Source organism: Macaca nemestrina, chromosome 2, assembly GCF_043159975.1.
Source record: "Macaca nemestrina isolate mMacNem1 chromosome 2, mMacNem.hap1, whole genome shotgun sequence".
Lineage (NCBI taxonomy): Eukaryota > Metazoa > Chordata > Mammalia > Primates > Cercopithecidae > Macaca > Macaca nemestrina.
Window position 1 is genome coordinate 100,505,518 of NC_092126.1, and position 24,370 is coordinate 100,529,887.

The window sequence follows — 24,370 nt, forward strand, 5'->3', positions numbered from 1 at the left end:
TCTCCTTTTTTGTGTGTGTGTGCCTAATACAGTTATTTTAAATTATTTGGGTAAGTTTCACCAGCCCAAAGTATTAAACATAAATCCAGTATGTTAAATATGAGGAGAAGTACAAACAATTTAGGGCAAGTGACAGTGTTATTCCATGTCCATTTAGGGGAGAAAAACCTTTTCTTGTGTACAAGATTCTGGTTATTAGGGACATATCCAAGTAATTATTTTCTTTTCGTTTCATTGTTTTTAGTCTTAGCAGTATTATTATATAACATAGATGTGTTTTGAAAAAAAATTAAAATGGAAAACAAAAAATTCTGTGGTCCCTAGGACCACTCCCTTAGAGGTAATCATAGTTGATGTGTCCTTCCAGAAGTGTTTTCTGTACCTGGACACACAACACACACACACACTCTCTCTCTCTCTCTCAAAAATGTTTTCATACAGTGAACTCAATGCACTGTTTTGAAGACCAGGTAGTTCCTTGCAGCTTGTTCTTTGTGTGGCCACAGTTAACTGTAAAGTTTTGTTCCTCAGACAGGAGCAGGAAGATCTTGAACTGAAGCACAATTCCACATTAAAACAGCTGATGAGGGAGTTTAATACGCAGCTGGCACAAAAGGAGCAAGAGCTGGAAATGACCATAAAAGAAACTATCAGTAAGTAAAAGTTTAAGTTCCAGAAGGAACAATTATATCAGCAGAGGCTATAATTTAAGCTTATTGTTTTTGCACTTTGTGGTAAGTGCATTAAGTCATTAAACTGGAGAAGAAGAAATCTTTGCCCAATAACATTCTCTATTGGGAACCTGCCCTGCCTGGCAATGACTTACCTTAAGGAGAGGGGGAGCAGGTAAAACAATCGGAAAATATTAGCTAAATAATTACCTTGTAAAGACACTTTTGCTCAGGGAAAGGAAACGTTTGATCACTGTTGAGTTAGATGTCTCATTAAACATCTTACAATGCTTATATAAAATTAAATATCAAAATTAATTGGAATGAGAATTGTTACTGAAACTGAGATGTAAATATTAACTCTTGACTAATGTGTTTTCTTGCCTGTGTCCATTTTTATTTATTAGATAAGGCCCAGGAGGTGGAGGCCGAACTTTTAGAAAGCCATCAAGAAGAGACAAATCAGTTACTTAAAAAAATTGCTGAGAAAGATGATGATCTAAAACGAACAGCCAAAAGATATGAAGAAATCCTTGATGTTTGTACCTCATTTCTTCTCTCTCACTTTTGAAATTTAGCTGTAATAGATTTCGTGGTAGTGCCGAAGATTTCCTTTTCAAATGTGTTTTTTTGAACGAAAAGTGGTTTTTTTTTTTGACTCAGTATTATTCAAATTAGTACTGTTATATGCAGATTTATAAAGTTGAGTTGATTTCTGCCAGGATTGTAGTTTCCTGATGAGATTCTGCTAACCTGGCAGCACAGTCCCCTTGTTGCTAGTATTGAAGCAACAGTAGATACTAAAAGAAAGAATAGTTTCTTTCCCATCTGCCTCACAGAGTCTGACTGAACTGTGAGGGAACCAGACTAAAAATCAAGACCTTGTGCTTCAGTGAAGTCTAAGTAATGGGGTAGTGAGTGTATATTTAAATGTGGCTGCTTAACTTAGCTAGAATCTTTCTGGGAGGGCCAGTTAACTTTATCTCTACCCAGTATGTGGAGGTTGTATTGGTCTCAAGAGAAAAAAACTGGGAAAAAATGGAATTTGTAAGCCAAATCTTTTATATTTAATGGAAGGTTATTTCAAAGTACTTACTCTACTTATGCCATGTTGCAATTTGTAGAATATGCCACTAATGCATTGCCATTAGCAAAATAAGATAAGCCCTGAAGATATACCATGAAGATAAATCATAAATGCTAGTTAGTACTTTGGACTCTAAGAAAACATTTTCAGGCCGGGCGCGGTGGCTCAAGCCTGTAATCCCAGCACTTTGGGAGGCCGAGGCGGGTGGATCACGAGGTCAGGAGATCGAGACTATCCTGGCTAACATGGTGAAACCCCGTCTCTACTAAAAAAATACAAAAAACTAGCCGGGCGTGGTGGCGGGCGCCTGTAGTCTCAGCTACTTGGGAGGCTGAGGTGGGAGAATGGCGTGAACCCGGGAGGCGGAGCTTGCAGTGAGCCGAGATCACGCCACTGCACTCCAGCCTGGGAGACACAGCGAGACTCCGTCTCAAAAAAAATAAATAAATAAAAAAAAAAAAAAAAGAAAACATTTTCAAATGTAACACAATATAAATTGTTTTTGGTTGGCTTACAGATTCTGTAGTTACTCTAAGCCTTATTTCACTATATGCTGAGAATCTTTTGGTGATTAAGAATTTATAAATCAAAGAATCATGCCTTAACTGACTATGTCAGCAGAAGTCTGAGTCAGGAACAGATTCTAATAATTATTTTAAATGTAATTGAAATGGCTAAAATTCCAAGATATAACACATACCTATAAATGCCACCTTTTATAATTCTTGAGCTTTATATATCATTATGAAAAGATTTAAATAATTTCACGTTTTCTTATACTTCCATAGAGGGTATATGTGCTAAGTTTTAAAAAACAGTATTATTTCTTGAATGCCTAGAGAATGTTGGAATTGGAAGATACAGTAAAGCTAGTTTAGTTCTACTTTTTTTTTTCTTCTGTTTTTGTTTTTCAGAAGGAAAAGCCAGCTCAGTATAGTTAAGTAATTTCGCTAAAACTACATAGTGAGTGGTAGAGCAGTGATTCTTCATTAGCTTTACACATTTTGTAAAAAAAGACTTCTTCCTAACAAAGGAACTTAGAGAAGTCAGTTATATATCATGGATAATTAAGTCAGGGAGATTCATTTGCAGGGAGTAAATTGTGCCATAGCTCTAGAATTCCCTTTTGTGAGCTATTTCTCTGTCTTGGGATGTGTGGGGTAGCAGATGGTAGACTTTTCTAGAGTCATGACAGACCTTTTAGGTAGAAGGTGAGGGAACAAAGAGACAGGTTACTGTATACCCTTTGACATGGTTCTTCCTTAAAAAATCTGCTGTATTTTAGGGAAGTTAATGAAATTGTCCTTCAAACTTCAGGCTTAGAGTAGTAGAGCAAGTGGACAGGAAGTGGAGGGTGGGCAAGGGATTGGCATGGACTCTTTTCCAAGTTCCTTCCTGTGCCTTGGACCAGCACTGCCTTTGGAAATATAATGCAAGCCAGCCAGGCACGGTGGCTCATGCCTGTAATTCCAGCACTTTGGGAGGCTGAGGTGGGTGGATCACCTGAAGTTAGGAGTTCAAGACCAGCCTGGCCAACATGGTGAAACCCCATCTCTACTAAAAATACAAAAAATTTGCCAGATGTGGTGTCATGTGCTTGTAATCCCAGCTGCTCAAGAGGGTGAGGCAGGAGAGTCGCTTGAACCTGGGAGGCGGAGGTTGCAGTGAGCCGAGATTGTGCCACAGCACTCCAGCCTGGGCGACAGAGACTCCATCTCAAAAAAAAAAAAAAGCAAGCCACAGATGTGAGCCATATTGTAATTTGAAATTTTCTAGTAGACACATTTAAGAAAAAAAGGAAACAGGTAAACTTAATTTTAATATTATCTGCTACCAATGCAATATAACCAAAATAGTATCATTTCAACATGTAGTCAATATTAAAAATATATACATACATATAAATTCTTTGAAATTCACTGTGTTTTTACATTTCATCTCAATTTGGAATAGCAACATTTCAAGTTCTCACTGTCCACAGTTTTAGGGTAGCTAGTGGCTACCATATTGAACAGTATAGCCTTAGACTTTCAGCTGCCAGGACTTAGGACTGACTTTGTAATTAAATAGCCAGTCCCCATCCAGATATCCCCAGATATACCTTATCCTGAAGAAATTTTTTTAAAAATGCAAATACTACTAAAAAGGGCTATTAGCAGTTCTCAGCAAACACCATATTGCTTTGATTCAAAGACATAGTCTCTATGACTCTCTCATTTAGAAATTTCTGGGATTGGAATTTCGTATGGGATTTGTATGTATTATGTAGTAGTGTTTTTTACCCCTTAAAAGCTATTATCAGATTGGTGATTTGTCTCAGTGATGACATTGTAGAATGCTGCATTTTTGTCACCTATTAAAATAATTCTGTGATTTGTTAATAGCAAGTTTGAACACAGGCACATTTTCATTTTTCTACTTTGAATGACATTCTTACCATTCCTCCATTTGAAGAAGCTGGAAACTTTTGACATCTTTAGTTCCCACTTCCTATGTCTCTAAACACCATACACATATATATTCATGTACCTATTTGGTCGTTAAATCTGCTTCTCTCCCCAGCATAATTATCTGACATATAATGGGCTCACAGGATATGGTTTGAAACATCCTGAGAGTCATGTTGCCTGTTGCTCTTCTCTGAACTCTGCTGCTGCCACCACAGTCTGTGCTGCCATTTTTTCATCTGGCCCGATCTGTTGTATTAATGTCCTACCTAGTTCCCTTACTGCAGTTTTTTTTTTCCCTAACATAGTCATCTCTGTCAGAGTTATTGTCTGTCTGGAAACAAAGGCGTGAATTTATTACTTCTCCTAAATATGTGCAGTGGTTTCCCATTGTCACAGTGATACCTCGTCCAGTTTGTTCTGTGTTCCAGCCAAACTCAACCATAGCTTGTTCTTCTCCAGATGTTTCCTTTGTACATGCTTTTCTGTGTGCCTAAAATCACATTCTCAGGCTTCATAAAATAATGCAGGCGTTACCATCTCTCTTTTGGCTAAAAAAAATGTTGGGGAGCAGGTGTGTGTGACTGGGCTCAGTGGCTTATACTTGTCATCCCAGCACTTTGGGAGACTGAGGCAGGAGGATTGCTTGAGCTTGGGAGGTCAAGGCTGCACTGAGCTGTGAACGTGCCTCTGCATTCCAGCCTGGGTGACAGAGTGAGACCCTGTCTCAAAAGAACAACAACAACAAAAAATTAAAATTTTTAATTTTTATTTTTATTTAGAAAAAATTTTTGAATCAAATGTATTCACATGGCTTAAAGATTAAAATAATATTAAAAAGTATTCTTGGAGATGGCATATATGTATAATGAAAATTGTACCCATTCCTCCTCTCTGTGTTCTGTGTCCTCTCCCTCTTCTCCCTCCACTGGCAACCATTAGTTTCTTATACTCCAGTGTTTCATTATGTAAACAAGCAAAAATGAAATATATTCTTATTTTTTTCCCCTTTCCTACTCAAAAGGTAGCTTTTTGAATATGCTTTTCTATGTTGTTTTTTCACTTGTTCGTTTTTTTTGAAACCTCTTAAATATAATTAATTGCATCTATGTTCCTTGGTACTCATCTATATTTGTTACTTATGTGATTTTTGTCATATACACATATGTGTGTAGGAATGTATTAATAAATTTATCCTCTCCCTTAGATTATAAGCATCCCTCTAGAGAAGAGATTTTGTTCTTCTCTAGTCTTGAGAATCTGGCCTAGTGCCTGGCACATACTAGCACTTGATAAATTTGAAGGAGGTGACACATGGTGGAATTCATTTGGGAGGAGGGCATGGTGACTTACAAGTTGGAGACTCACAAGTAAGGGTGCCTAATCTCAATCTCAGAGCAGTCTCACTTGGAGACTATATTAGATACAAAAGGCTGCATTAGATACAAAAGGCTGCATTAGATACAAAATTGGTTTCTTTTTAACACTGACTGTATTTTAGTGATTTTGTTTTGGCATAATAACTAGTCTTCAAAGCATAACCTGTCATGTATATACATAAAAATTCAACATAGTTTTTCTTAGTGTTTTTACTTCAGAGCAATAATATACTTTTTTTTTTAATCTTAAAAGAAGACTAGAAGGCCTTTATAAAGGAAATTACATAACTGTTACTTCAATTAGAAATGACACATCAAAGATTCTTTTCTAATTATTGGGGGGATTGCTTTAAATTAGTATCCCACAGTTGTCAAAGGAAATGTCAGACATAGCTAATTGTCGTATTAGAAACTGAGCGTGACTAAACAAGTAGCTCTAGAGGTTATTCTTTCAAACAAGGCTAAACCACATTGACACAACCATACAAGAAATGTCAACAAACCAAGACAGCAGTGACGTATTTACAACAATTATGGGTTGATGGTGTTTTAGAGGTGGAGGCCAAATTCATGTGTGCCTCAGTGGGAAGATATCTAAGATATCTGAGGATATCTAGTAGAGATCTCTGCTATACTTATGTTGAAAAAAGGGATTTGTTTTTGCAATTAAGTCTAAGAAAATTTCATGAAAAGTGGTATTTAAAATTAGATTTTCCAAATGTCCTATGATTCATTGCCTTATTTTGTGCCATAGGGCCTATGTTTGCATTTGTTTTTGAGAATGATGTTTCTGTTTTTGGCAAGTCAGGATCTGTTAAATCCGATACCTGTTTGTGATTGTTTTTCCTGTTAAGTCTCTTGCTCAGCAAACACTTGCCCTCATTACTCAAATAAGATCAATATTCCAATTCCAAATATTATTTTAGCACAAAGGTTATTGCAAGATTTATAAGAATAAAGAGAAGTCTGGGTTGCTCTGTACAATAAATCATGGCAATGACCAAGACAAATGAAGGAATGTAAGGATGGAAAACAGCCTTTTACCAGGGCAGTCAAAACAGAAGAGAGGACAGTTCGTATGCCAAATTTTATAAGTAGGAATATTGAATCAATAAGTCACGTATTGCTCTTTCTAATTCAGCCTTGTTTGTTTTTTGCAGTTTGGGGCAAAGGAAGTCATTACGTTGCTTACCAGCACATTGGACAGTAACTAATTTTTTTTTCAAAAATAGATTTTAGTAGAACATTTTACCTCAGAGAACCACTGGTAGGGGTGGATATATAGGAGATGTGCAGGCTTGTCAAATTAGAACAAAGGACTATCTGTTGATTTATGCAGCCTAACTAAAGAGGGTGAGAAAACTGAAAACCCCGTAACTTCTGTGATCTGTAAATTGCCATCTGATTGGGTAGTGTTGTGTATAAAAATATCTACTACTTTATTTTAATGAATATTTTCTAGAAATCAAATTCCAATATAGAAAAGGCTGAAATCTTAAAACACAGCCTATGTATTGTAGTTCTGTCACAATTCTGTTATATACCTAATTGTTGCTTAAACCTGGGAACCCTAGTTTAAGGGGAAATAAACAGCTTGATGAGCTTTTTGGGATGAGAAGAGAGGGAGTGAGGGTGAGAAAAATGATATCCTATGAATAATGAGCATTGGAAAGGGCTTGGAGTTTAAAGTGAGGCATGAAGGAAGGTGTTTAGAGCACAATAATGAATTAAAATAAAAACAGTAGTGTGTGTCTCAAAAACTTAAATGTTTATTTCCTTACAGAGAGAGTTTTCTCTACACCATGTTGCCTCTCCAGAGTGCTTTTTTGATGTGTTCATTTATTAACACTGCTTCTTTTTTTTTTTTTTTTTAATCCTAAAGGCTCGTGAAGAAGAAATGACCACAAAAGTAATGGACCTGCAGACTCAACTTGAGGAGCTGCAGAAGAAATATCAGCAAAAGCTAGAGCAGGAGGAGAACCCTGGCAATGATAATGTGAGAGGAGTTTGAGTTTGCTGCACATGTTTCTTGAAAACATTGTCATTTCTGTGATTTGACTAGCCTACTAACATACATACATATTTATCTCATTTAATCCTAACAAAAACCCTTTGAGATTTTTACCTCTGTTTTATAGACAGATAAACTAATGTTCAAAGAGATTAAATAAAATGTTCAAGCTCACACAATAAATGTTGTGGTGAGGATTTAAACCAAATCTACCAGACGTCAAAGCCTAGGCATTTTGTTATACCAATGCTTCTCCATCTTTTCCATGGAAACAATAGCGGAGGAAAGTGAATCTTACAACCCTGGAGCATAGCTAAAAATAGTCCATCGTAAATGTAATACGTTTAGATTTTTGGGTTTTTGTGCTAAAAATTCACGTTAATTTTATATCCTACTCTGTAATATATCCTTAGTTGTAGTCACATAAAAATGGTGTTTTTAGTTGTATACTATTAAGAAAAACAATTTCTTTTTGGCCAATGGACCAGATGCAAATACAATGTGATGATTTGGGAAAATTGGACTGAATTCAAAGAGAACTGGCTTGCAAATCTAAGCTTTTTTTTTTTTTTTTTTTTTTTTTTTTTTTAAGAGAGTCCTAATCCTTAAGTAAAATCGTCATTATGAAAGGTAGACCATGTTTACTCCGTGCTTTCTTGTCCTGCTGTGCACCTCAGCAGCACACACCCACAGTTGGAGCAGGCTGCCACTGTACTTTTCTACTGCCTAAAATGTTCTCACTCATCCAGGATGGTCTTTTCATAGCACAGTCTTGCGGGTAATGGGAAGGTGGGTGGTCATTATGACTTTATCCTGGAGAGGATTTGTTACAGAATGTCAGTTACCAGATAACAATTTTTTACACAACCAGTTACATGGATGACTTACCCACAGTGCAGAGAAAGGGCCTCTAAAAAGAGCTTTCCTTCTCTGTCACTTAGCAGGCATATGTCAGGTGTAAGCACTGAGCACGCTGAGAGGACCATTTTCTGTTTCTTTAATAGCTAGGTTAGTTGTGTTTAAATTTTCTTTACTTTCTTTCTTTTTTTGCCGTTTAGTCATGTAGTCATGACTTGAGTATTCCAGGTGCTATTATATATTACTTCTTTTGAGAAAATACGTGTTTTTAACTAACTTTTCCTTAGTATCAAAGTATTAATATTGGATATAGTAACATTTTAACTTGTGTCAGGATGCCATAGAATATTGAAACATTATGAGATATTAAGAAGGACTTCTGAGTCCTTTATCTTGTGTCATAAGAAAGGTAAGAAAATAGCCTTAATTTGTCGGGGCGTGGTAGCTCATGCCTGTAATCCCAGCACTTTGGGAGTCCGAGGTGGGCGGATCACCTGAAGTTGGGAGTTCGAGACCAGCCTGACCAACATGGAGAAATCCCATCTCTACTAAAATTACCAAAAAAAAAAAAAAATCAACTGGCCATGGTGGCACATGCCGGTGGTCCCAGCTACTTGGGAGGCTGAGGCAGGAGAATCACTTGAACCAGGGAGGTGGAGGTTGCAGTGAGCTGAGATCGCGCCATAGCACTCCAGCCTGGGCAACAAGAGTGAAACTCTGTCAAGAAAGAAAGAGAGAGAGAGAGAGAGAGAGAGAAAGAGGGAGAGAAGGAGGGAGGGAGGAAGGAAGACTTAATTTTTATTTCTACTCTAAACATTTTTTTTTCTGTTTTATTCTTCATAAATTTGTTTCCTTCTGGAGCATCTTCTGGTGCTTCTAGATATCTTAAATTGCAATATGTATTTAGAGTATAATATTTTGTAAAACAAAACAGACCATTTGTTTAGAAGCACATATTTAAAGTTGCCTTACCTCAAGTCTGACCACTTCCTTGAGACTCTTAACCCTGACTTCTTATTTCCTTATATCTTTATAGTGCTTTGTTTTACTGTTTCTTATAGCTATTATTGTATACACTCATGTTCTTTTCCATTTTTTCAGGTAACAATTACGGAGCTACAGGTAAGACTAGTTCTTTTTTTTTTCTCTTTTTTCCTTTGAGCCAGAGTCTCGCTCTGTCACCCTGGCTGTTGCCCAGGCTGGAGTGCAGTGGTGCAGTCTCGGCTCACTGCAACCTCTGCCTCCTGGGTTCAAGTGATTCTCATGTCTTAGCCTCCCAAATAGGTGGGACTATAGGTGTGTGTCACCACGCCCGGCCAATTTTTTTTTAGTAGAGATGGGGTTTTGCCATGTTGGCCAGGCTGGTCTCGAACTCCTGAGCTCAGGCAATTACCCCCCTCGGCTTACCAAAGTGTTAGAATTACAGACGTGAGCCACCACACCCAACCAAGACTTGTTCTTCTTTGAATTTGTCTGAAAGTTGTGCATTTTAGGAGTATTCAGTGTTACAAGTTAAAACATAAAGAGACTATTTTAACAAGGAAAAATTTCCAAGCAGTACAGAAATGTGTCTGGGCAATAATGAAACCTCTGTGCATTTCAGATCTGACTTTTTGTTCTTTCAGACACAGCTAGCACAGAAGACGACTTTAATCAGTGATTCGAAATTGAAAGAGCAAGAGTTCAGAGAACAGGTACAGGCCTAATTGGTATCTTTTATTTTGAACTAAAGTTACGTTAGTATGTCCTTGGATCTCAGCTAATTTTTAAATAGTTGGCTTTGAAATTTTTCAGTCTTACACACAGGAAATTTTATGTCCACATCCAGAGGTACTAGAGGTTTTCTTTATAAATTCATGATCATATATATTTAAGCAAGAACATTTGTATCATGTTATTTTTAATGCCTAACTTTTTTTATAACAATTTGTATAATGTATAGTAATTTATGTTCTACAAAGAAGTTATTTTTTGCTTTTATCAGAGAGAAAATAGTCATCTATCTTTGGTACTTTTTCCAAGTGATTTAATTGTCCTAATTTAATTCGCCCATATATTATTGATGGACAATATATGTAAGTCAATTTAAATAGGACCATGTGGTACACCTTCAAGGATGCACAGTACACACATACCAGGATATGTGGTATATGATCTTTAGTAAAGTCTTTTTCCAAACTCTAGGAGAAATAGTGCCTCAAATCAGCAGACTGAGTTTGAAGGCTAAATCTCCTGGGATTTTCCCAGTTCTTTTAAAATTCATACAGACAAAAATCTTGATAATTGTTAGAACTGAGTGATGGATAGGTATATGAGCATTAATTGTGCTATACTTCCTTGGAATATGTTTGAAATTTTTCATAATATTTCTAAAAATTTCATAAAGATAGGTCCCAATGTGACTTTATTTTTTGTTTCACCAGTGATTTAACTTTTCCCATCTATTCTCAAGATTACTGCTTTAAAATTCTTTTAACATCAAATCTTGAAAACTGCCCTAGCATAACAATTTTTATATTAGTTATTTTTATTGTGCAAATATACACATTAAAAGTTACCATTTTAATCATTGTAAAGTACACATTTCATTGACATTTAGTTTATTTACAATGTTGTGAAACCATCACTGTTACCCAGTTCCAGAATATTTCATCACCCCAAAGGGAAACTCCATACCCATTAAGCAGTCACTCCCCATTACCTCCTCCCCATAACACCTAGCAGCCACTAATCTGCTTTCTGTCTCTATGGATTTGCCTATTCTGGGTATTTCATATAAATGGAATAATACAATACCCGACCTTTTATGTTGGGCTTTTTTTATTTTTATTTTTTGAGATATAGTCTCGCTCTGTCACCTGGGCTGGAGTGCAGTGGCATGATCTCATACAGTTTCCCTGCGAATCTTACATGGTCTGATTATTTGTTATTTTTAGATTCATAATTTAGAAGACCGTTTGAAGAAATATGAAAAGAATGTATATGCAACAACTGTGGGGACACCTTACAAAGGTAAGGATGATCTCGTATCATGTTATTCACTGTTATCTTTTATTGGTGGATTTGTGCATGATTTTTATTTTTGTCTTTGCTAATTTATATTTTTTCTCATTAAAAAATTTTTAATTTTATTTTTTCTTAATTGACAAATGCATATATGTATTGTGTGCAACGTGATATTTTGAGTTATGTATTCATTGTGGAATGGTTAAACTAAGTGCATTACCTAACATGTTACCTTTTTTGTGTGTGTGTGATGACAACACTTTAAAATCTACTGTTTTCACAATTTTCAAGAATACGGTATATTGGATGGGGAATAATACAGTACATTAACTATAGTCAATTTTATTCTTATTTATTACATTAACTATAGTCAATTTTATTCTTATTCAAACTATTATAATCATATTTTACAATAGATCTTTTGAACTTATTCTTCCTTATTGAACTGAAATTTTGTATCCTTTGGACAGCATCTCGCACCGCCCACAGTCCCTGATAACCACCAGTTTACCCTGCTTAAGTTCAGCTTTTTAGATTCCACATATAAGTGAGATTATGTGGTATTTGCCTTTCTGCAGCTAGCTTATATCACTTAATATAATGTACTCCAGCTTCACCATGTTGTTCCAGTGACAGGGTTTTCTTCTATTTGGAGGCCGAATAGTATTCCCTGTGGTTAATCTGTTTTTAACAATGAATATATTTTACCTTTTAACAGCTGGTTTTAAGGAAAGAAAGATAGTAAGCTGGCGGGCGCAGTGGCTCATGCCTGTAATGTAATCCCAGCACTTTGGGAGGCCGAGGCGGGTGGATCATGAGGTCAGGAGATCAAGACCATCCTGGCCAACATGGTGAAACCCCGTCTCTACTAAAAATAAAAGAAATTAGCTGGACATGGTGTTGTGCATCTGTAGGCCCAGCTACACGGGAGCCTGAGGCAGGGGAATCACTTGAACCTGGGAGGTGGAGGTTGCAGTGAGCCAAGATCACACCACTGCACTAAAAAAAAAAAAAAAAAAAGGAAAGATCCACTCACTTCCCAAAGTGTTGGATTACAGGCGTGAGCTACCACACCTGGCCCAAAGGATTTTAAAGATGAGCTTGAGTCTTTATGTGGTAATTCCCTTGAGATAATGGAAATCATTGAATAATCTTATATAACACCCATTCTCTAAAGTTCAGTTTCGCTACCTCACTGTATTAAGAATAGTTTTGTTTTGCTACATGTTTTGTAAACCTTTCTGCTTTCTCATGGGAAGCATGAGGACATAAAAGCCATTTGGCATTCTTTTCTTTTGTGGTTTTGAAAGCTCTCATTGCTATCAAATAATGTAAAATACTACACTACACAAATTTTAACTAAATTAAAAGGCTTGCTGTCGATCCTTTCCAAACTGGAGCTCCTCAAAAAAAAGTAAAAACCAGCCTGGAAGTTTCCTATGCTCACTGCAGAGATGATTCTTGCTGCAAAGATTATTTACTATAGCTAAGTCACTGTATATGATTCTCAGCATAGAACTAGGCTGAATCAGCCTACAGCCATACCACCGTGAATGCTTCCAATCTCATCTGATCTCAAAAGCTAAGCAGGGTTGGGCCTGGTTAATATTTGTGTGGAAGAACTATACTGAATCAGTACTCAGCAGTGCATAGAGAATAGTGTCGATTCCTTTTATTTTCCATTTAAGAATTTCCTACATAATTTTCTTTTTTCTCAATTTTGTGAATACGTGTATACAATTTAATAGCTAACTCATAATACTAAGTGCTAAACACTTATAAACACATTTTTGTCTTTTTTAAAACATTATTTTTCTCAGATTTCTGAAGGATAATATAGCTTATCTGCTCATTTAATCCTCTTAAAAATCCAAGCAGTCTGGTGCAGTATGCACATTAATCTCTTCATCATGCTGCCTCTTTAAAGAGTAAAATGAGGCCAGGCAGGGTGTTTCACGCTTGTAATCCCAGCACTTTGGGAGGCCAAAGTGGGTGGATCACTTGAGGCCAGGAGTTTGAGACCAGCCTGGACAACAGGGTGAAACCCTGTCTCTATTAAAAATACAAAAAATTAGCCAGGTGTGGTGGTGCACACCTGTAATCTCAGCTACTTGGGAGGCTGAGGCAGGAGAATCACTTGAACCTGGGAGGCGGAGGTTGCAGTGAGCCGAGATCACGCCACTGGACTCCAGCCTGGGCAACAGAGCACAACTCTGTCTCAAAAACAAATAGAGAGTAAAATGAGCACCTATCTTGTAGTACAAAATAAAACATTCCTAGTTCTTTAGAAGTCCCTGTGTGTTTGCCTTTACAATATCTATCCCTCTCATCATTTTTACTGTTTCCCCTGACTTTTCTTAATCATTATCTTGTTCTTTATCATTTACACCTGTATTTATATTTTCAAGCAATATTTTGTTTAGATTTTGTTTGCTTTGTGAATTTATGTAATTCAGTCATACCATAAGCATTCTTGTATGACCTATTTCTTTGGCTTAATATAAGGTTTGAGAGTTACTCAGATTGTGTGTAGTTGTGGTTCACTCATTTCCATTATATTAATTTTGTGCATTCTTTTTCATTTTTCCTAGTACACATGTGGAAATTTTTCTCTAGAATATATAATAAGAATGGAATTGCTAAGTCATAGGATATATTTTTGTGCATATTCCATATTAGGTTAAGCCAAACTGTTTGCTGTATCTTTTGTAGTAATTTCCACTTCCATCAGCAGTGGGTGAGATTTCTGACCACTCTAGCACCTCATCAGTGCTGGATATATATATATATATATATATATATATATTTTTTTTTTTTTTTTTTTTTTACATGGAGTCTTGCTCTGTTGCCCAGGCTGAAGTGCAGTGGCGTGATCTCAGCTCACTGCATCCTCCACCTCCTGTGTTCAAGCAATTATTCTGCCTCAGCTTCCCAACTAGCTGGGAGTACAGAGGTCCACGCCCAGCAAATTTTTGTATTTTTGGGAGAGACGGAGTTTCACCATTTTGGCCAGGCTGGTTTTGAACTCCTGAACTCAGGTATCTGCCTGCCTTGGCCTCCCAAAGTGCTGGGATTATAGGTGTGAGCCACTGTGCCTGGCCTCATAAATGTTCTCTTTTGGTGGTGATAAATAGTTGGTTAATTTGAATCAAGAGCCAAACAGTGCTCATACATTACATTTGATTGATAAATTACTTAAGTCTGTTTTGAACTTTAGGTCCTTCTTCACCTTTGCTTTTATCATTTATTTGATGAGAAAACCAACTTACTTGTCATATAGAGTGAACCACATTCTTAATTTTCTGGATTCCATCTCCATGGAGTCCTCTGTCCCCTGGTAGGTAGAACTAGAGGCTTGATCAGATTTAGGTTTGATTAGCTTTAGGTTTGCATTGACAGTAGTGCTTCATGAAGGAAGTTGTGTAATTCTTGTTGTCTTATATCAAAACTTTCATGACATATTTACAATTTTAAGATCTGCCACCCAGTTCCAGGTGTGATCCATCACTTTTCACCAGATTTTAGCATCCATTGGTAACTTCCCTGATCTGTTACTTCAGTAGTGGTTGCATAATGGTGTTAGTAAAATTCGACCATTTCTTGTGCATATATTAATTGGAATTCTTCTATAAATAGGAACTTTTCCACATTATCTATATGGTTACCTTGAGGTACAACTCAAACAAGAAAAGCAGGATAAATTTCAGTTAGTCTGAAACTGGTAAACAGAGTTTATCCTGCTTTTCTTGTTTTTTTTTTTTTTTCAATCAGAGTCTCAATCTGTCATTCAGGCTGGAGTGCAGTGGTGTAGCCTTGGCTCAGTGGGACCTCTGCCTCCTGGGTTCAAGCGATTCTCATGTTTCAGCCTCCCAAGTAGCTGGGATTACAGGCGCACACCACCACGCCTGGCTAATTTTTGTATTTTTAGTAGAGACGGGGTTTTGCCATGTTGGCCAGGCTGGTCTCGAACTCCTGACCTCATGTGATCCACCCACCTTGGCCTCCCAAAGTGCTGGGACTATAGGCATGAGCCACTGTATCTGGCCAGTTAGTCTGTATTTTTGAAGATCTGTTTCTGGCACCTCTAGTGTGTTTCATTGATCAGTTTGTCTATGCCTGCTCTAATACCTCACTGTCTTTTTTTTTTTTTTTTTTCCTTCAGTAGAGATGAGGTCTCTCTCTATTGCTCAGTCTAGTCTCGAACTCCTGGCCTCAAGTGGTCCTCCTGCCTTGGCCTCCCAAAGTGCTGAAATTTCAGGAGTGAGTCACCATGCCCAACCTTCACTATCTTAATAACCGTCACTTCATAATAAGTCTTGATGTCTGGCTGGGGAAGTCCTCCCACTTTTTCTTTAAGAATTGTTTAACTATTCTTAGCTCTTTGAATGTCCATACAGATTTTAAAATCACCTCGTTAAGTTATATACATGCATACATATACATTCTTGGGAGGATTTTGATTAGGCTTACATTGAATTTATAGAAAAGTTAAAGAGAATTGGAATTTATATGGTATTGATTCTCCAATCCATAATCACAGTATACCTCAACATCTACGTAGGTCTTCAATGTCTGTCAATAATGTTTCTTGGCTGGGCACAGTGACTCATGCCAATAATCCGAACACTTTGGGAGGCTGAGGTGGGAGGATCACTTGAGCCCAGGAGTTCGAGACTAACCTGGACAGTGTAGTGGGACCCTGTCTCTAGAAAAAAAAAGTTAGCTAGGCATGGTGACATGTACCTGTAGTCCCAGCTACTTGGGAGGCTGAGGTGGGAAAATCACTTGAATCCAGGAGATTGAGGCTGCAGTGAGCTGTGATCGCACCATTGCACTCTATCCTGGGTGACAGTGAGACCCTGTCTCAAAATAATAATGTTTGTTGTTCTCAGTAGTAATCTTGCACCTCTTTTATTACATTTATTCGTAGATGTGATTGTAAATGTAATATTTATTTTCTAACTAAATGCATATTTTAAAGGCATTACGGCATGATGCATTTTTTGAGGAAAATCCAAGCAAGCTTATGTTTTAAAATTATCTGTAACACACAGATAAAATTATGTTAAATGTCAAGTGGATTTTTTAGTTATACACTTTGGAATTTGGCCCAGATAAAGTGTGGATTTTAAAATGCTGAGTGTTACGTAGATGAAGTTATTTGGGAAGACCCATTAGAGGCAATGAGTAGACAATTTGGAAAGCCTCTTTATTTGAATAGTAACTAATTTCCTCTAATAATTGCTTAAAACCAGAAATAAGAGCTATAAAGTCTTTTGTGCAACTGTTTGGGAGAAATCAAGAAGAGGCACAAGTATTGAAAAATAATATTAATTCCCTCTCCTGGAAAATAGCTATTCCAGCACTTTGGGAGGCCAAGGCAGGTGAATCGTGAGGTCAGGAGTTCAAGACCAGCCTGACCAACATGGTGAAACCCTGTCTCTACTAAAAATACAAAAATTAGCCAGGCATGGTGACGCACACCTGTAATCTCAGCTACTCAGGAGGCTGAGGCAGGAGAATCACTTGAACCCGGGAGGTGGGGGTTGCAGTGAGCCACGATCTCGCCACTGCACTCCAGCCTAGGCGACAGAGCAAGACTGTCTCAAAAAAAAAAAAAAAAAAAGTACTCTGCCTATTTAATAAAATTACTTATCTTCTGAAAAGTGAAAAAAGATCTGCATTTTGTATAGATCTAGAGGAATAAAACAATTAAGTATAATATATAGAAGGATATATTACCCATAGGAAATAATGTATTTTCATTATTTAGTTCTTAGAACTCTATACTTGCAAAGTATAATTTGAGTGAGTTGAGTCTTCTAAAAGTATGCACTTAAAAAAAATTCCAAACATGTGAGTACATGTAACGTACATGTAATGTATGGAGGCTGTTTAACACCTCAGAATCCACCCTCCAGAACATTGCCATTTCTTTTGAGGCTTCTTGTGCTGCTCTGTAGTCTTTATATCTCTGTTGTTTCCCAAGAGTAACTGCTGTTATTATATTACAACATAACTAGTTCCTTAAAAAAAATTGATTTTAATGTTTTATATGTTTTGGGCTGTATAGAAATGACATCGTACTGTATGTGTCCTATGTAAATTACTTATTTTAACCCAATATTGTTATTTTGAGATTCATTCTAATGTGTGAAGCTATAATTTGACCATTTTCAACGCTGAATTTAACAATAATACATTATATCTTTATGTCACAGTATATTCTCTTGGTGGACATTTGAGTTGTTTCAATTTTGCTTTTATAAACAGTGTAAATAAACATTGACTCCTACTGTACATGTGAAGTGTTTCTGTAGGTTATATTGCTAATAATTGAATTTCTGTGTCATATAATATGCTTATTATCTATGTTACACAGTTTTAAAAGCAATGCCAAATTGTCATCTGTAGTGCTTGTTACCAGTTTCCTCTCCTCGTAGTACACAAGAGTCTCCATTGTTTCACATCCTCACCAGTGCTTTGTATTATCTGATTTTTAAGATTTTGCTCATCAGACTCTGTAAATGACACATAACACAGTTTGTTTTCACTGAACAAATGGTTATTTAAATTCTAAACCCGAAGTAATGTATAATTACAATAAAAGGCCAGAAGAAAGAGGAGGAAGAGAAAAAGATGTGAGAAATAAAATTGTTATAGTGATTCTTGTTTTCTCTTCCAAGTATAAAATAGTAATTGGAATGTTTAGTGTGCATGTGTGTATACAATGCAATATGATACAATGTAAAAGCAATGCCTCTCTGTTCCATTGGTTGTTTTAAAATCTGTTTTTATAAGTAATAAGTAATTTACCTGGTTTTGTCTTTACAGTTTGGTCTGCTTTTTATTTGACAGGTGGCAATTTGTACCATACTGATGTCTCACTCTTTGGAGAACCTACCGAATTTGAGTATTTGCGAAAAGTGCTTTTTGAGTATATGATGGGTCGTGAGACTAAGGTATAAATCATGTCTCGTGATTTGGTGTGTGGCTTAATTTTAAAAGAAATATATTCCACTTTTAATACACATATGAATGCCATATGTTTACTATTAGCACATCAGACATGCTAATAGTAGGTAATAGATAATTATTTTATTGCTGTTAGTTTACAAAGTGAATTGGTGGATCTTGCTTATATTTGTTAAATTTATAAAATATTAATTTTTAAAATACTGTGGGTAACACTGAACACTAAACATTAAAATTTCATTAACGTAAGAATAATTGGTGAACCATGTGGCTTTTTTTCTTCTTGATTTCGTATCTTTAAGTTAGAAGAATAAGTTTCATTTTCAAGGAGACTTTAGGATATTATGAATAATATTGGAAATAGTAATAATTAATAGCTACCTGGAGAGATTTAGAAACATTGTACTTTACTGTAAGAAAATAATTTCTGCACTTGTGGCATATTGATCATTTAAAAATTACCCCATGTAAGTAATAATGCTTGGCTAATTTGTTTTCTAGAATGTTGCATTTGTTGTAAGGTTCTTAAATGTAGAGTCTTGTCTTATTCTTATTTGTATCCCTTGCAGTGTTTTAAAAAGAGCCTTATTGGACATTTGGTAAATATATGTTGAATTGAGTTAAATGCTTCTAGGGAAATTGATGAGCCTTTCCTCAAACAAAATTTTTCATTTAAAGCAGTTTCTGTTTTTGACATTTTTTACCTTCAAGGAATTTTGATTGTCTGTGTGCCTTGGCTGAGAATGGGATAATGAATTTTCTATGCTCAGAGGCAATCAGTGTTTTAATGTGTAGGTGTGTGGGAGTTGCTGAGTCATAGGATACTAAGCAGGTTCAAGCACTGATTTGGCAAATATATTTAAAACCTAAAAAGCAAGTACCTTAAAATAGTATTATAAAAGGAAATATCTTAAAAGAATATTATAAATGTATAGATTGGAGATTCAACTAAATACCAGGAGTGGGTTAGAAGTCATTTGAATCCTTAATATCTGTAGAAATCACATTTCATTATATCAAATTAAAGTAATATCTAATTTTGTGAACATGTATCACAGAAGGGAGATATTAAATCACAGCACTTTAGTGTCTTTTTTTTTTCTCAATGCCATTTTTCAAAAAGTTCAAGGATAGATAAAAACTAATTTTTCCTTATCTTTTAAAAACAAAACTAACAAAATAACAGCTTTCTCTTATGTCCTTATGGGACATACACTATCTTACCTCAAATACAGGGTATATTACGTCCTGTGGGGGGATATTTGAGGTGGGATAGATTGTTTAAAGTTACCTTGTTATTGTTTTGGGGGTGGGGAGGAGAGGCATGTCTTTAAAAAACAAAAAGCTCCTCAGAACTTTAGCTACTTTGGCTCATCAGTGAATCTAAAGCTATGATGCAAAGGTTGTTGCTAAATACTTTATTTAGCTTTTTGTTGATCTGTAAAATGGAGAGACAGACTGCCTCAACCTGTTTCTTCTGAAGGTTATGAATGTATGTGAGATGAGATAGATAGCTACAGAGCTTAACTACCCTGAAGAAAGGCCTAGCATAAGTGGCTTATGGGGTAGTACCAATTCAGCCAAGTCTAAGCTTGTGCTTCAGGGCTCTGCAATTAATCTTAGAGTGTGACTTGGGAAGTAGCTGAAAGGGATGTCTCATGGCACAAGCAACCCCTTCTAATAAGGTGGCTGGGAATCTGTGTTGAGGAGTAGTCCTCTGTCTCCTCTTATCTTCAGCATTGATTCTCCTTTTCTGGCTTTAAAAATGCAGGGTAGCCTGTCATTCTGCCATCACATTTTATAGACTAATAGAAAATTGGTACCAGGTATTTACTTTTAAGTTGCTGCACATTTATTGAGCATGACCTTTTATCACCATGGTGGATAGCAAGATCACATTTGATACCATCTCTAACTTTAAGGTGTTCACTGTGCAGTAAGGAAGGGAACCATTCTCACTTAACCATAATGTGATGATGAATGTAATAAGTGCTGTAAGAGAGAAACAGAGTCCTCATGTTTACTTGTGGGAAGATCAAGGAGAACATCACGGAGGAGGTGGTGTGTATACTAGGATTTAAGGGGGGATGTTAGATTTTTATATATGAGCCCAGATGGTGGAGGGGTAGCCCAGACAGAAGGTTTCAGGCAGGAAATAGAATGTGGGTTTTTGAAATCACAAGTAGCCTGGTCCAACTAAAACACTGGATTTATGAAGAGGAAGTGATTCACTTAAGGCTACACTAGAGTGCAGGGCCTTGAATGTTTTCAGAGTTTTACCTGTAGGTATTGGGAGGGGGTAGCCCTGAAAATTTTCACGTAGGGATTGACAAGATCAGAGCTGTTTTTAGACACTTTTTTTTTGGGCTTGCCCAATTTCTATACATTAACAAAGAATTTGAAATGGAGACCAGGTTTCGGTTTTAGAATAAGTCAGATTATGTTGTGCCCTTTGTGATTTGATTACCATCTGCAGTTGTTTCTTGTCTAGCAGGATTCATATGTCTTCTCACCTGTGTTTCTTCATCTGCTTTTGTACACAGTGTTCTTTATTTTATGAGGCAGATGACTTTTAAAAGAAGACTGTATATAGTACATACGTTCTTGTAGTATGGAGTTAAGTAAGTTCCCTTCCTTCCTTCTATCCGTATACTTCTTTTTCTTGGGTTTTGATCCTCCATGCTAATATTGAACCTGAAATTCAGCCTGTTCTCCTTTTCAACATAAAGTGTTTCTCATCCTAAGCTTTTCTGCAGATGCCTCTCCCTAAGGAATACCTGGCGGGAGAGGTCACTTCTAAATCAGGTGGCTCATTTGAACTTTTCCTTACTTCCCAGGGCCTGAGGATATTGTATGTAGAGTAGACAGTCTGATATCTTTTCCAAGGTGTGGCAAAGAGCCTGGGCTTCTCAAAGTGTTTTCTGGCAAGCCAGGGACGAGCTTTAACTCTTTACTGGGTAATGAGCTGCAGATTCTGGATCGCTGATGAATTTAGAGGTGGGTTTACCTTTTAATGTCGTCTAGAAATATGAAGAGACAACTAGCCACAGCTCTTTTTTTTTTTCCCCCAAACATGCTTGTGCATGCGTGTATATGTTGTTTCATAGTAAATATAAATGGACTTTTTGGTCCTTGGAGCTTTACGTGGTGTTGATATTAGAGAAATGCTTCCTATAATTGTGAATCCCTGAATTTTAGATTTTTTGGTACTTATAAAAAAACCTTTATAGATAGTATACTAGAAACTAAAATACGGAAGTGATTACTACTTCATATTTCTCTTGCCATTTCATGCCACATATTTACAGGCATACCTCGGAGGTATTGCAGGTTCAGTTCTAGACCACTGCAATAAACGAATATCACAATAAAGCAAATCATACAAATTATTTTGGTTTCCCAGTGTGTATAAAGTACATTTATACTATACTGTAGCCTATTAAGTGTTCAATAGGCATTTTGTCTCAAAAAAAGTGTATACCTTGATTTAAAAATACTTTGTTGCTAAAAAATGCTAACATTCATCTGAGCCTTCAGCAAGTCGTAATATTTTTGCTAGTGGAGGGTATTACCTCGATGTTGATGGCTCTTGACTAATCAGAGTGGTGGTTGCTGAAGGTTGGGGTATCTGTGGCATTTTCCTAAGACAACAGTGACATTTGCCACATCAGTTGACACTTCCTTTCATGAGCATGTTTGATAGCATTTTACCCACCATAGAACTTCTTTCAAAATTGCAGTCAGTTCTCTCAAACTCTGCCGTGGCGTTATCAACTAAGTTTATTTAATATTCTAAATTCTTTGATGTCATTTCAACAATGTTCACAGCATCTTCACCAGAAGTAGATTCCATCTCAAGAAACCACTTCTTTGTTCATCCAAAAGAAGCAATTCCTCATCCTTAAAGTTTTATCATGAGATTGCAGCAATGCAGTCATGTCTTCAGGCTCTGGTTCTCTTGATAGCTCCACTATATCTGCAACTACTTCCTCCACTGAAGTCTTGAATCCCTCCAAGTCATCCATGAAAGTTGGAATCTTCTTCCAAACCCATTAATGTTGACATTTTGATCTCTTCCCATGAACCACCAATCTTCTTAATGGCATCTAGAACAGTGAATCCTTTCCAGAAGCTCTTCACTTTGCCCACTGTCATGAGAGGAATCATTACCTATGGCAACTATAGCCTTATGAAATATATTCCTTAAGTAAGAAAACTTGAAAGTTGGAATTACTTCTTGATCCATGGGCTGCAAAATGGATGTTGTGTTAGCAGGCATGAAACAATTTAATCTTGTATATCTCCATCAGAGCTTTTGGGTGACCAGGTGCGTTATCAATGAGCAGTAATATTTGAAGGGAATCTTTTTTCTGAGCAGTAGATCTGAACAGTGGGCTTCAAATATTCAGTAAACCATGCTGTAAACAGGTGTGCTGTCATCCAGGCCTTATTTCATTTCTAGAGCACAGGCAGAGTAGAGTTAGCATAATTCTGAAGGGCCGTAGTATCTTTGGAATGGTAAATGAGCATTGCCTTCAGCTGAGAGTCACAGGCTGCACTAGCCTCTAATGAGAGAGCCAGCCTATGTATTAAAGCTTTGAAGCTTTTGAACTTCTCCTCTCTAGCTATGTAAGTCCTAGATGGCATATTCTTCAAATAGACAGCAGTTTCATCTACACTGAAAATCTGTTGTTTAGTGTAGCCATCTTCATCAGTTAACTTAGCTAGATCTTCTGGATTATTTGCTGTACCTTCTCCATCAGCACTTACTGCTTATATTAGTCCCTTCTCACACTGCTAATAAAGACATACCTGAGAATGGGTAATTTATAAAGGAAAGAGGTTTAATTGACTCACTGTTCTGCAGGGCTGAACTAATGACATGAGGAAGGCCTCAGGAAACTTAGAATCATGGTGGAAGGGGATGTAAACACATTCTTCTTCTCATAATGGCAGAAAGGAGAAGTGCCCAGCAAAAGGGAGAAAAGCCCCTTATAAAACCATCAGATCTCGTGAGAATTCACTCACTATCACAAGAACAGCAGCATGGGGGTAACTGTGCCCATGATTCAGTTACCTCCCACTGGGTCCTTCCCACAACATGTGGGGATTATGGGAACTGCAAGATGAGATTTGAGGTGGGGACAGAGCCAAACCATGTCACTGCTTTACCTTGCAATTTTATGATATGGAGATGTCTTCTCTCCTTAAATCTCATGAACCAGTCTTTTAGCTTTAAACTTTTCTTCTACCTCTTTCTCACTTCCCTCAGCCTTCATAGAATTGAAGGGAGTTAGGGCCTTGCTCTGGATTAGGGTTTGGCAAAGGGAATGTTGTGACTGGTTTGCTCTTCAGACCACTAAGACTTTCTCCAAACTTCTATCCAGACCACTAAATGAAATAAGGCTATTTCATTCTGATTCGTGTGTTCACTGGAGTAGCACTTTTAATTTCCTTTCAAGAACTTTTCTTTAATGTTTACAACTTGGCTAACTGGCATACAAGGCCTAGCTTTCAGTCTCTCTTGGCTGTCAGAATGCCTTTCTCACTAAGCTTAATCATTTCTAGCTTTTAATTCAGAGTGAGAGGCATGCGACTCTTCCTTTTACTTGCATACTTACAGACCATTGTAGGGTTATTATTTGGCCTAATTTAATATTATTGTGACTCAGGGAATAGAGAAGCCCAAGGAAAGGGAAAGAGATGGGGGCTCAGCAGAACACAAACCACATTTTCGGATTAAGTCTACTGTCTTACATGGGCATGGTTTGTGGTGCCCCAACACAGTGACTATCATAACATCAAAGGTCACAGAGTGCAGTAACAGATATTATAATAATGAAAAGATTTGAAATACTGCAAGTATTATCAAAATGTGACACAGAGATATAAAGTGATCACATGCTAGAAAAATGGCACCAATAGACTTGCTTGAC

At 36.8% G+C, this 24,370-nt stretch overlaps 1 protein-coding gene across 6 annotated transcripts in view; it reads left to right on the forward strand.

Annotated features, from left to right (window-relative positions):
* The window catches only part of LOC105480182 (golgin A4), a 120,434-nt gene that overhangs the window by 82,866 nt on the left and 13,198 nt on the right, over positions 1-24,370 (forward strand). For all 6 annotated transcript variants that reach the window (XM_011738719.3, XM_011738720.3, XM_011738721.3 and 3 more), the window contains 7 exons: positions 532-653; positions 1,079-1,209; positions 7,467-7,580; positions 9,555-9,575; positions 10,079-10,147; positions 11,390-11,465; positions 18,318-18,421. In XM_011738719.3, coding sequence (XP_011737021.2) covers positions 532-653; positions 1,079-1,209; positions 7,467-7,580; positions 9,555-9,575; positions 10,079-10,147; positions 11,390-11,465; positions 18,318-18,421 — 637 coding nt within the window. The remainder of the gene's footprint in view (positions 1-531; positions 654-1,078; positions 1,210-7,466; positions 7,581-9,554; positions 9,576-10,078; positions 10,148-11,389; positions 11,466-18,317; positions 18,422-24,370) is intronic.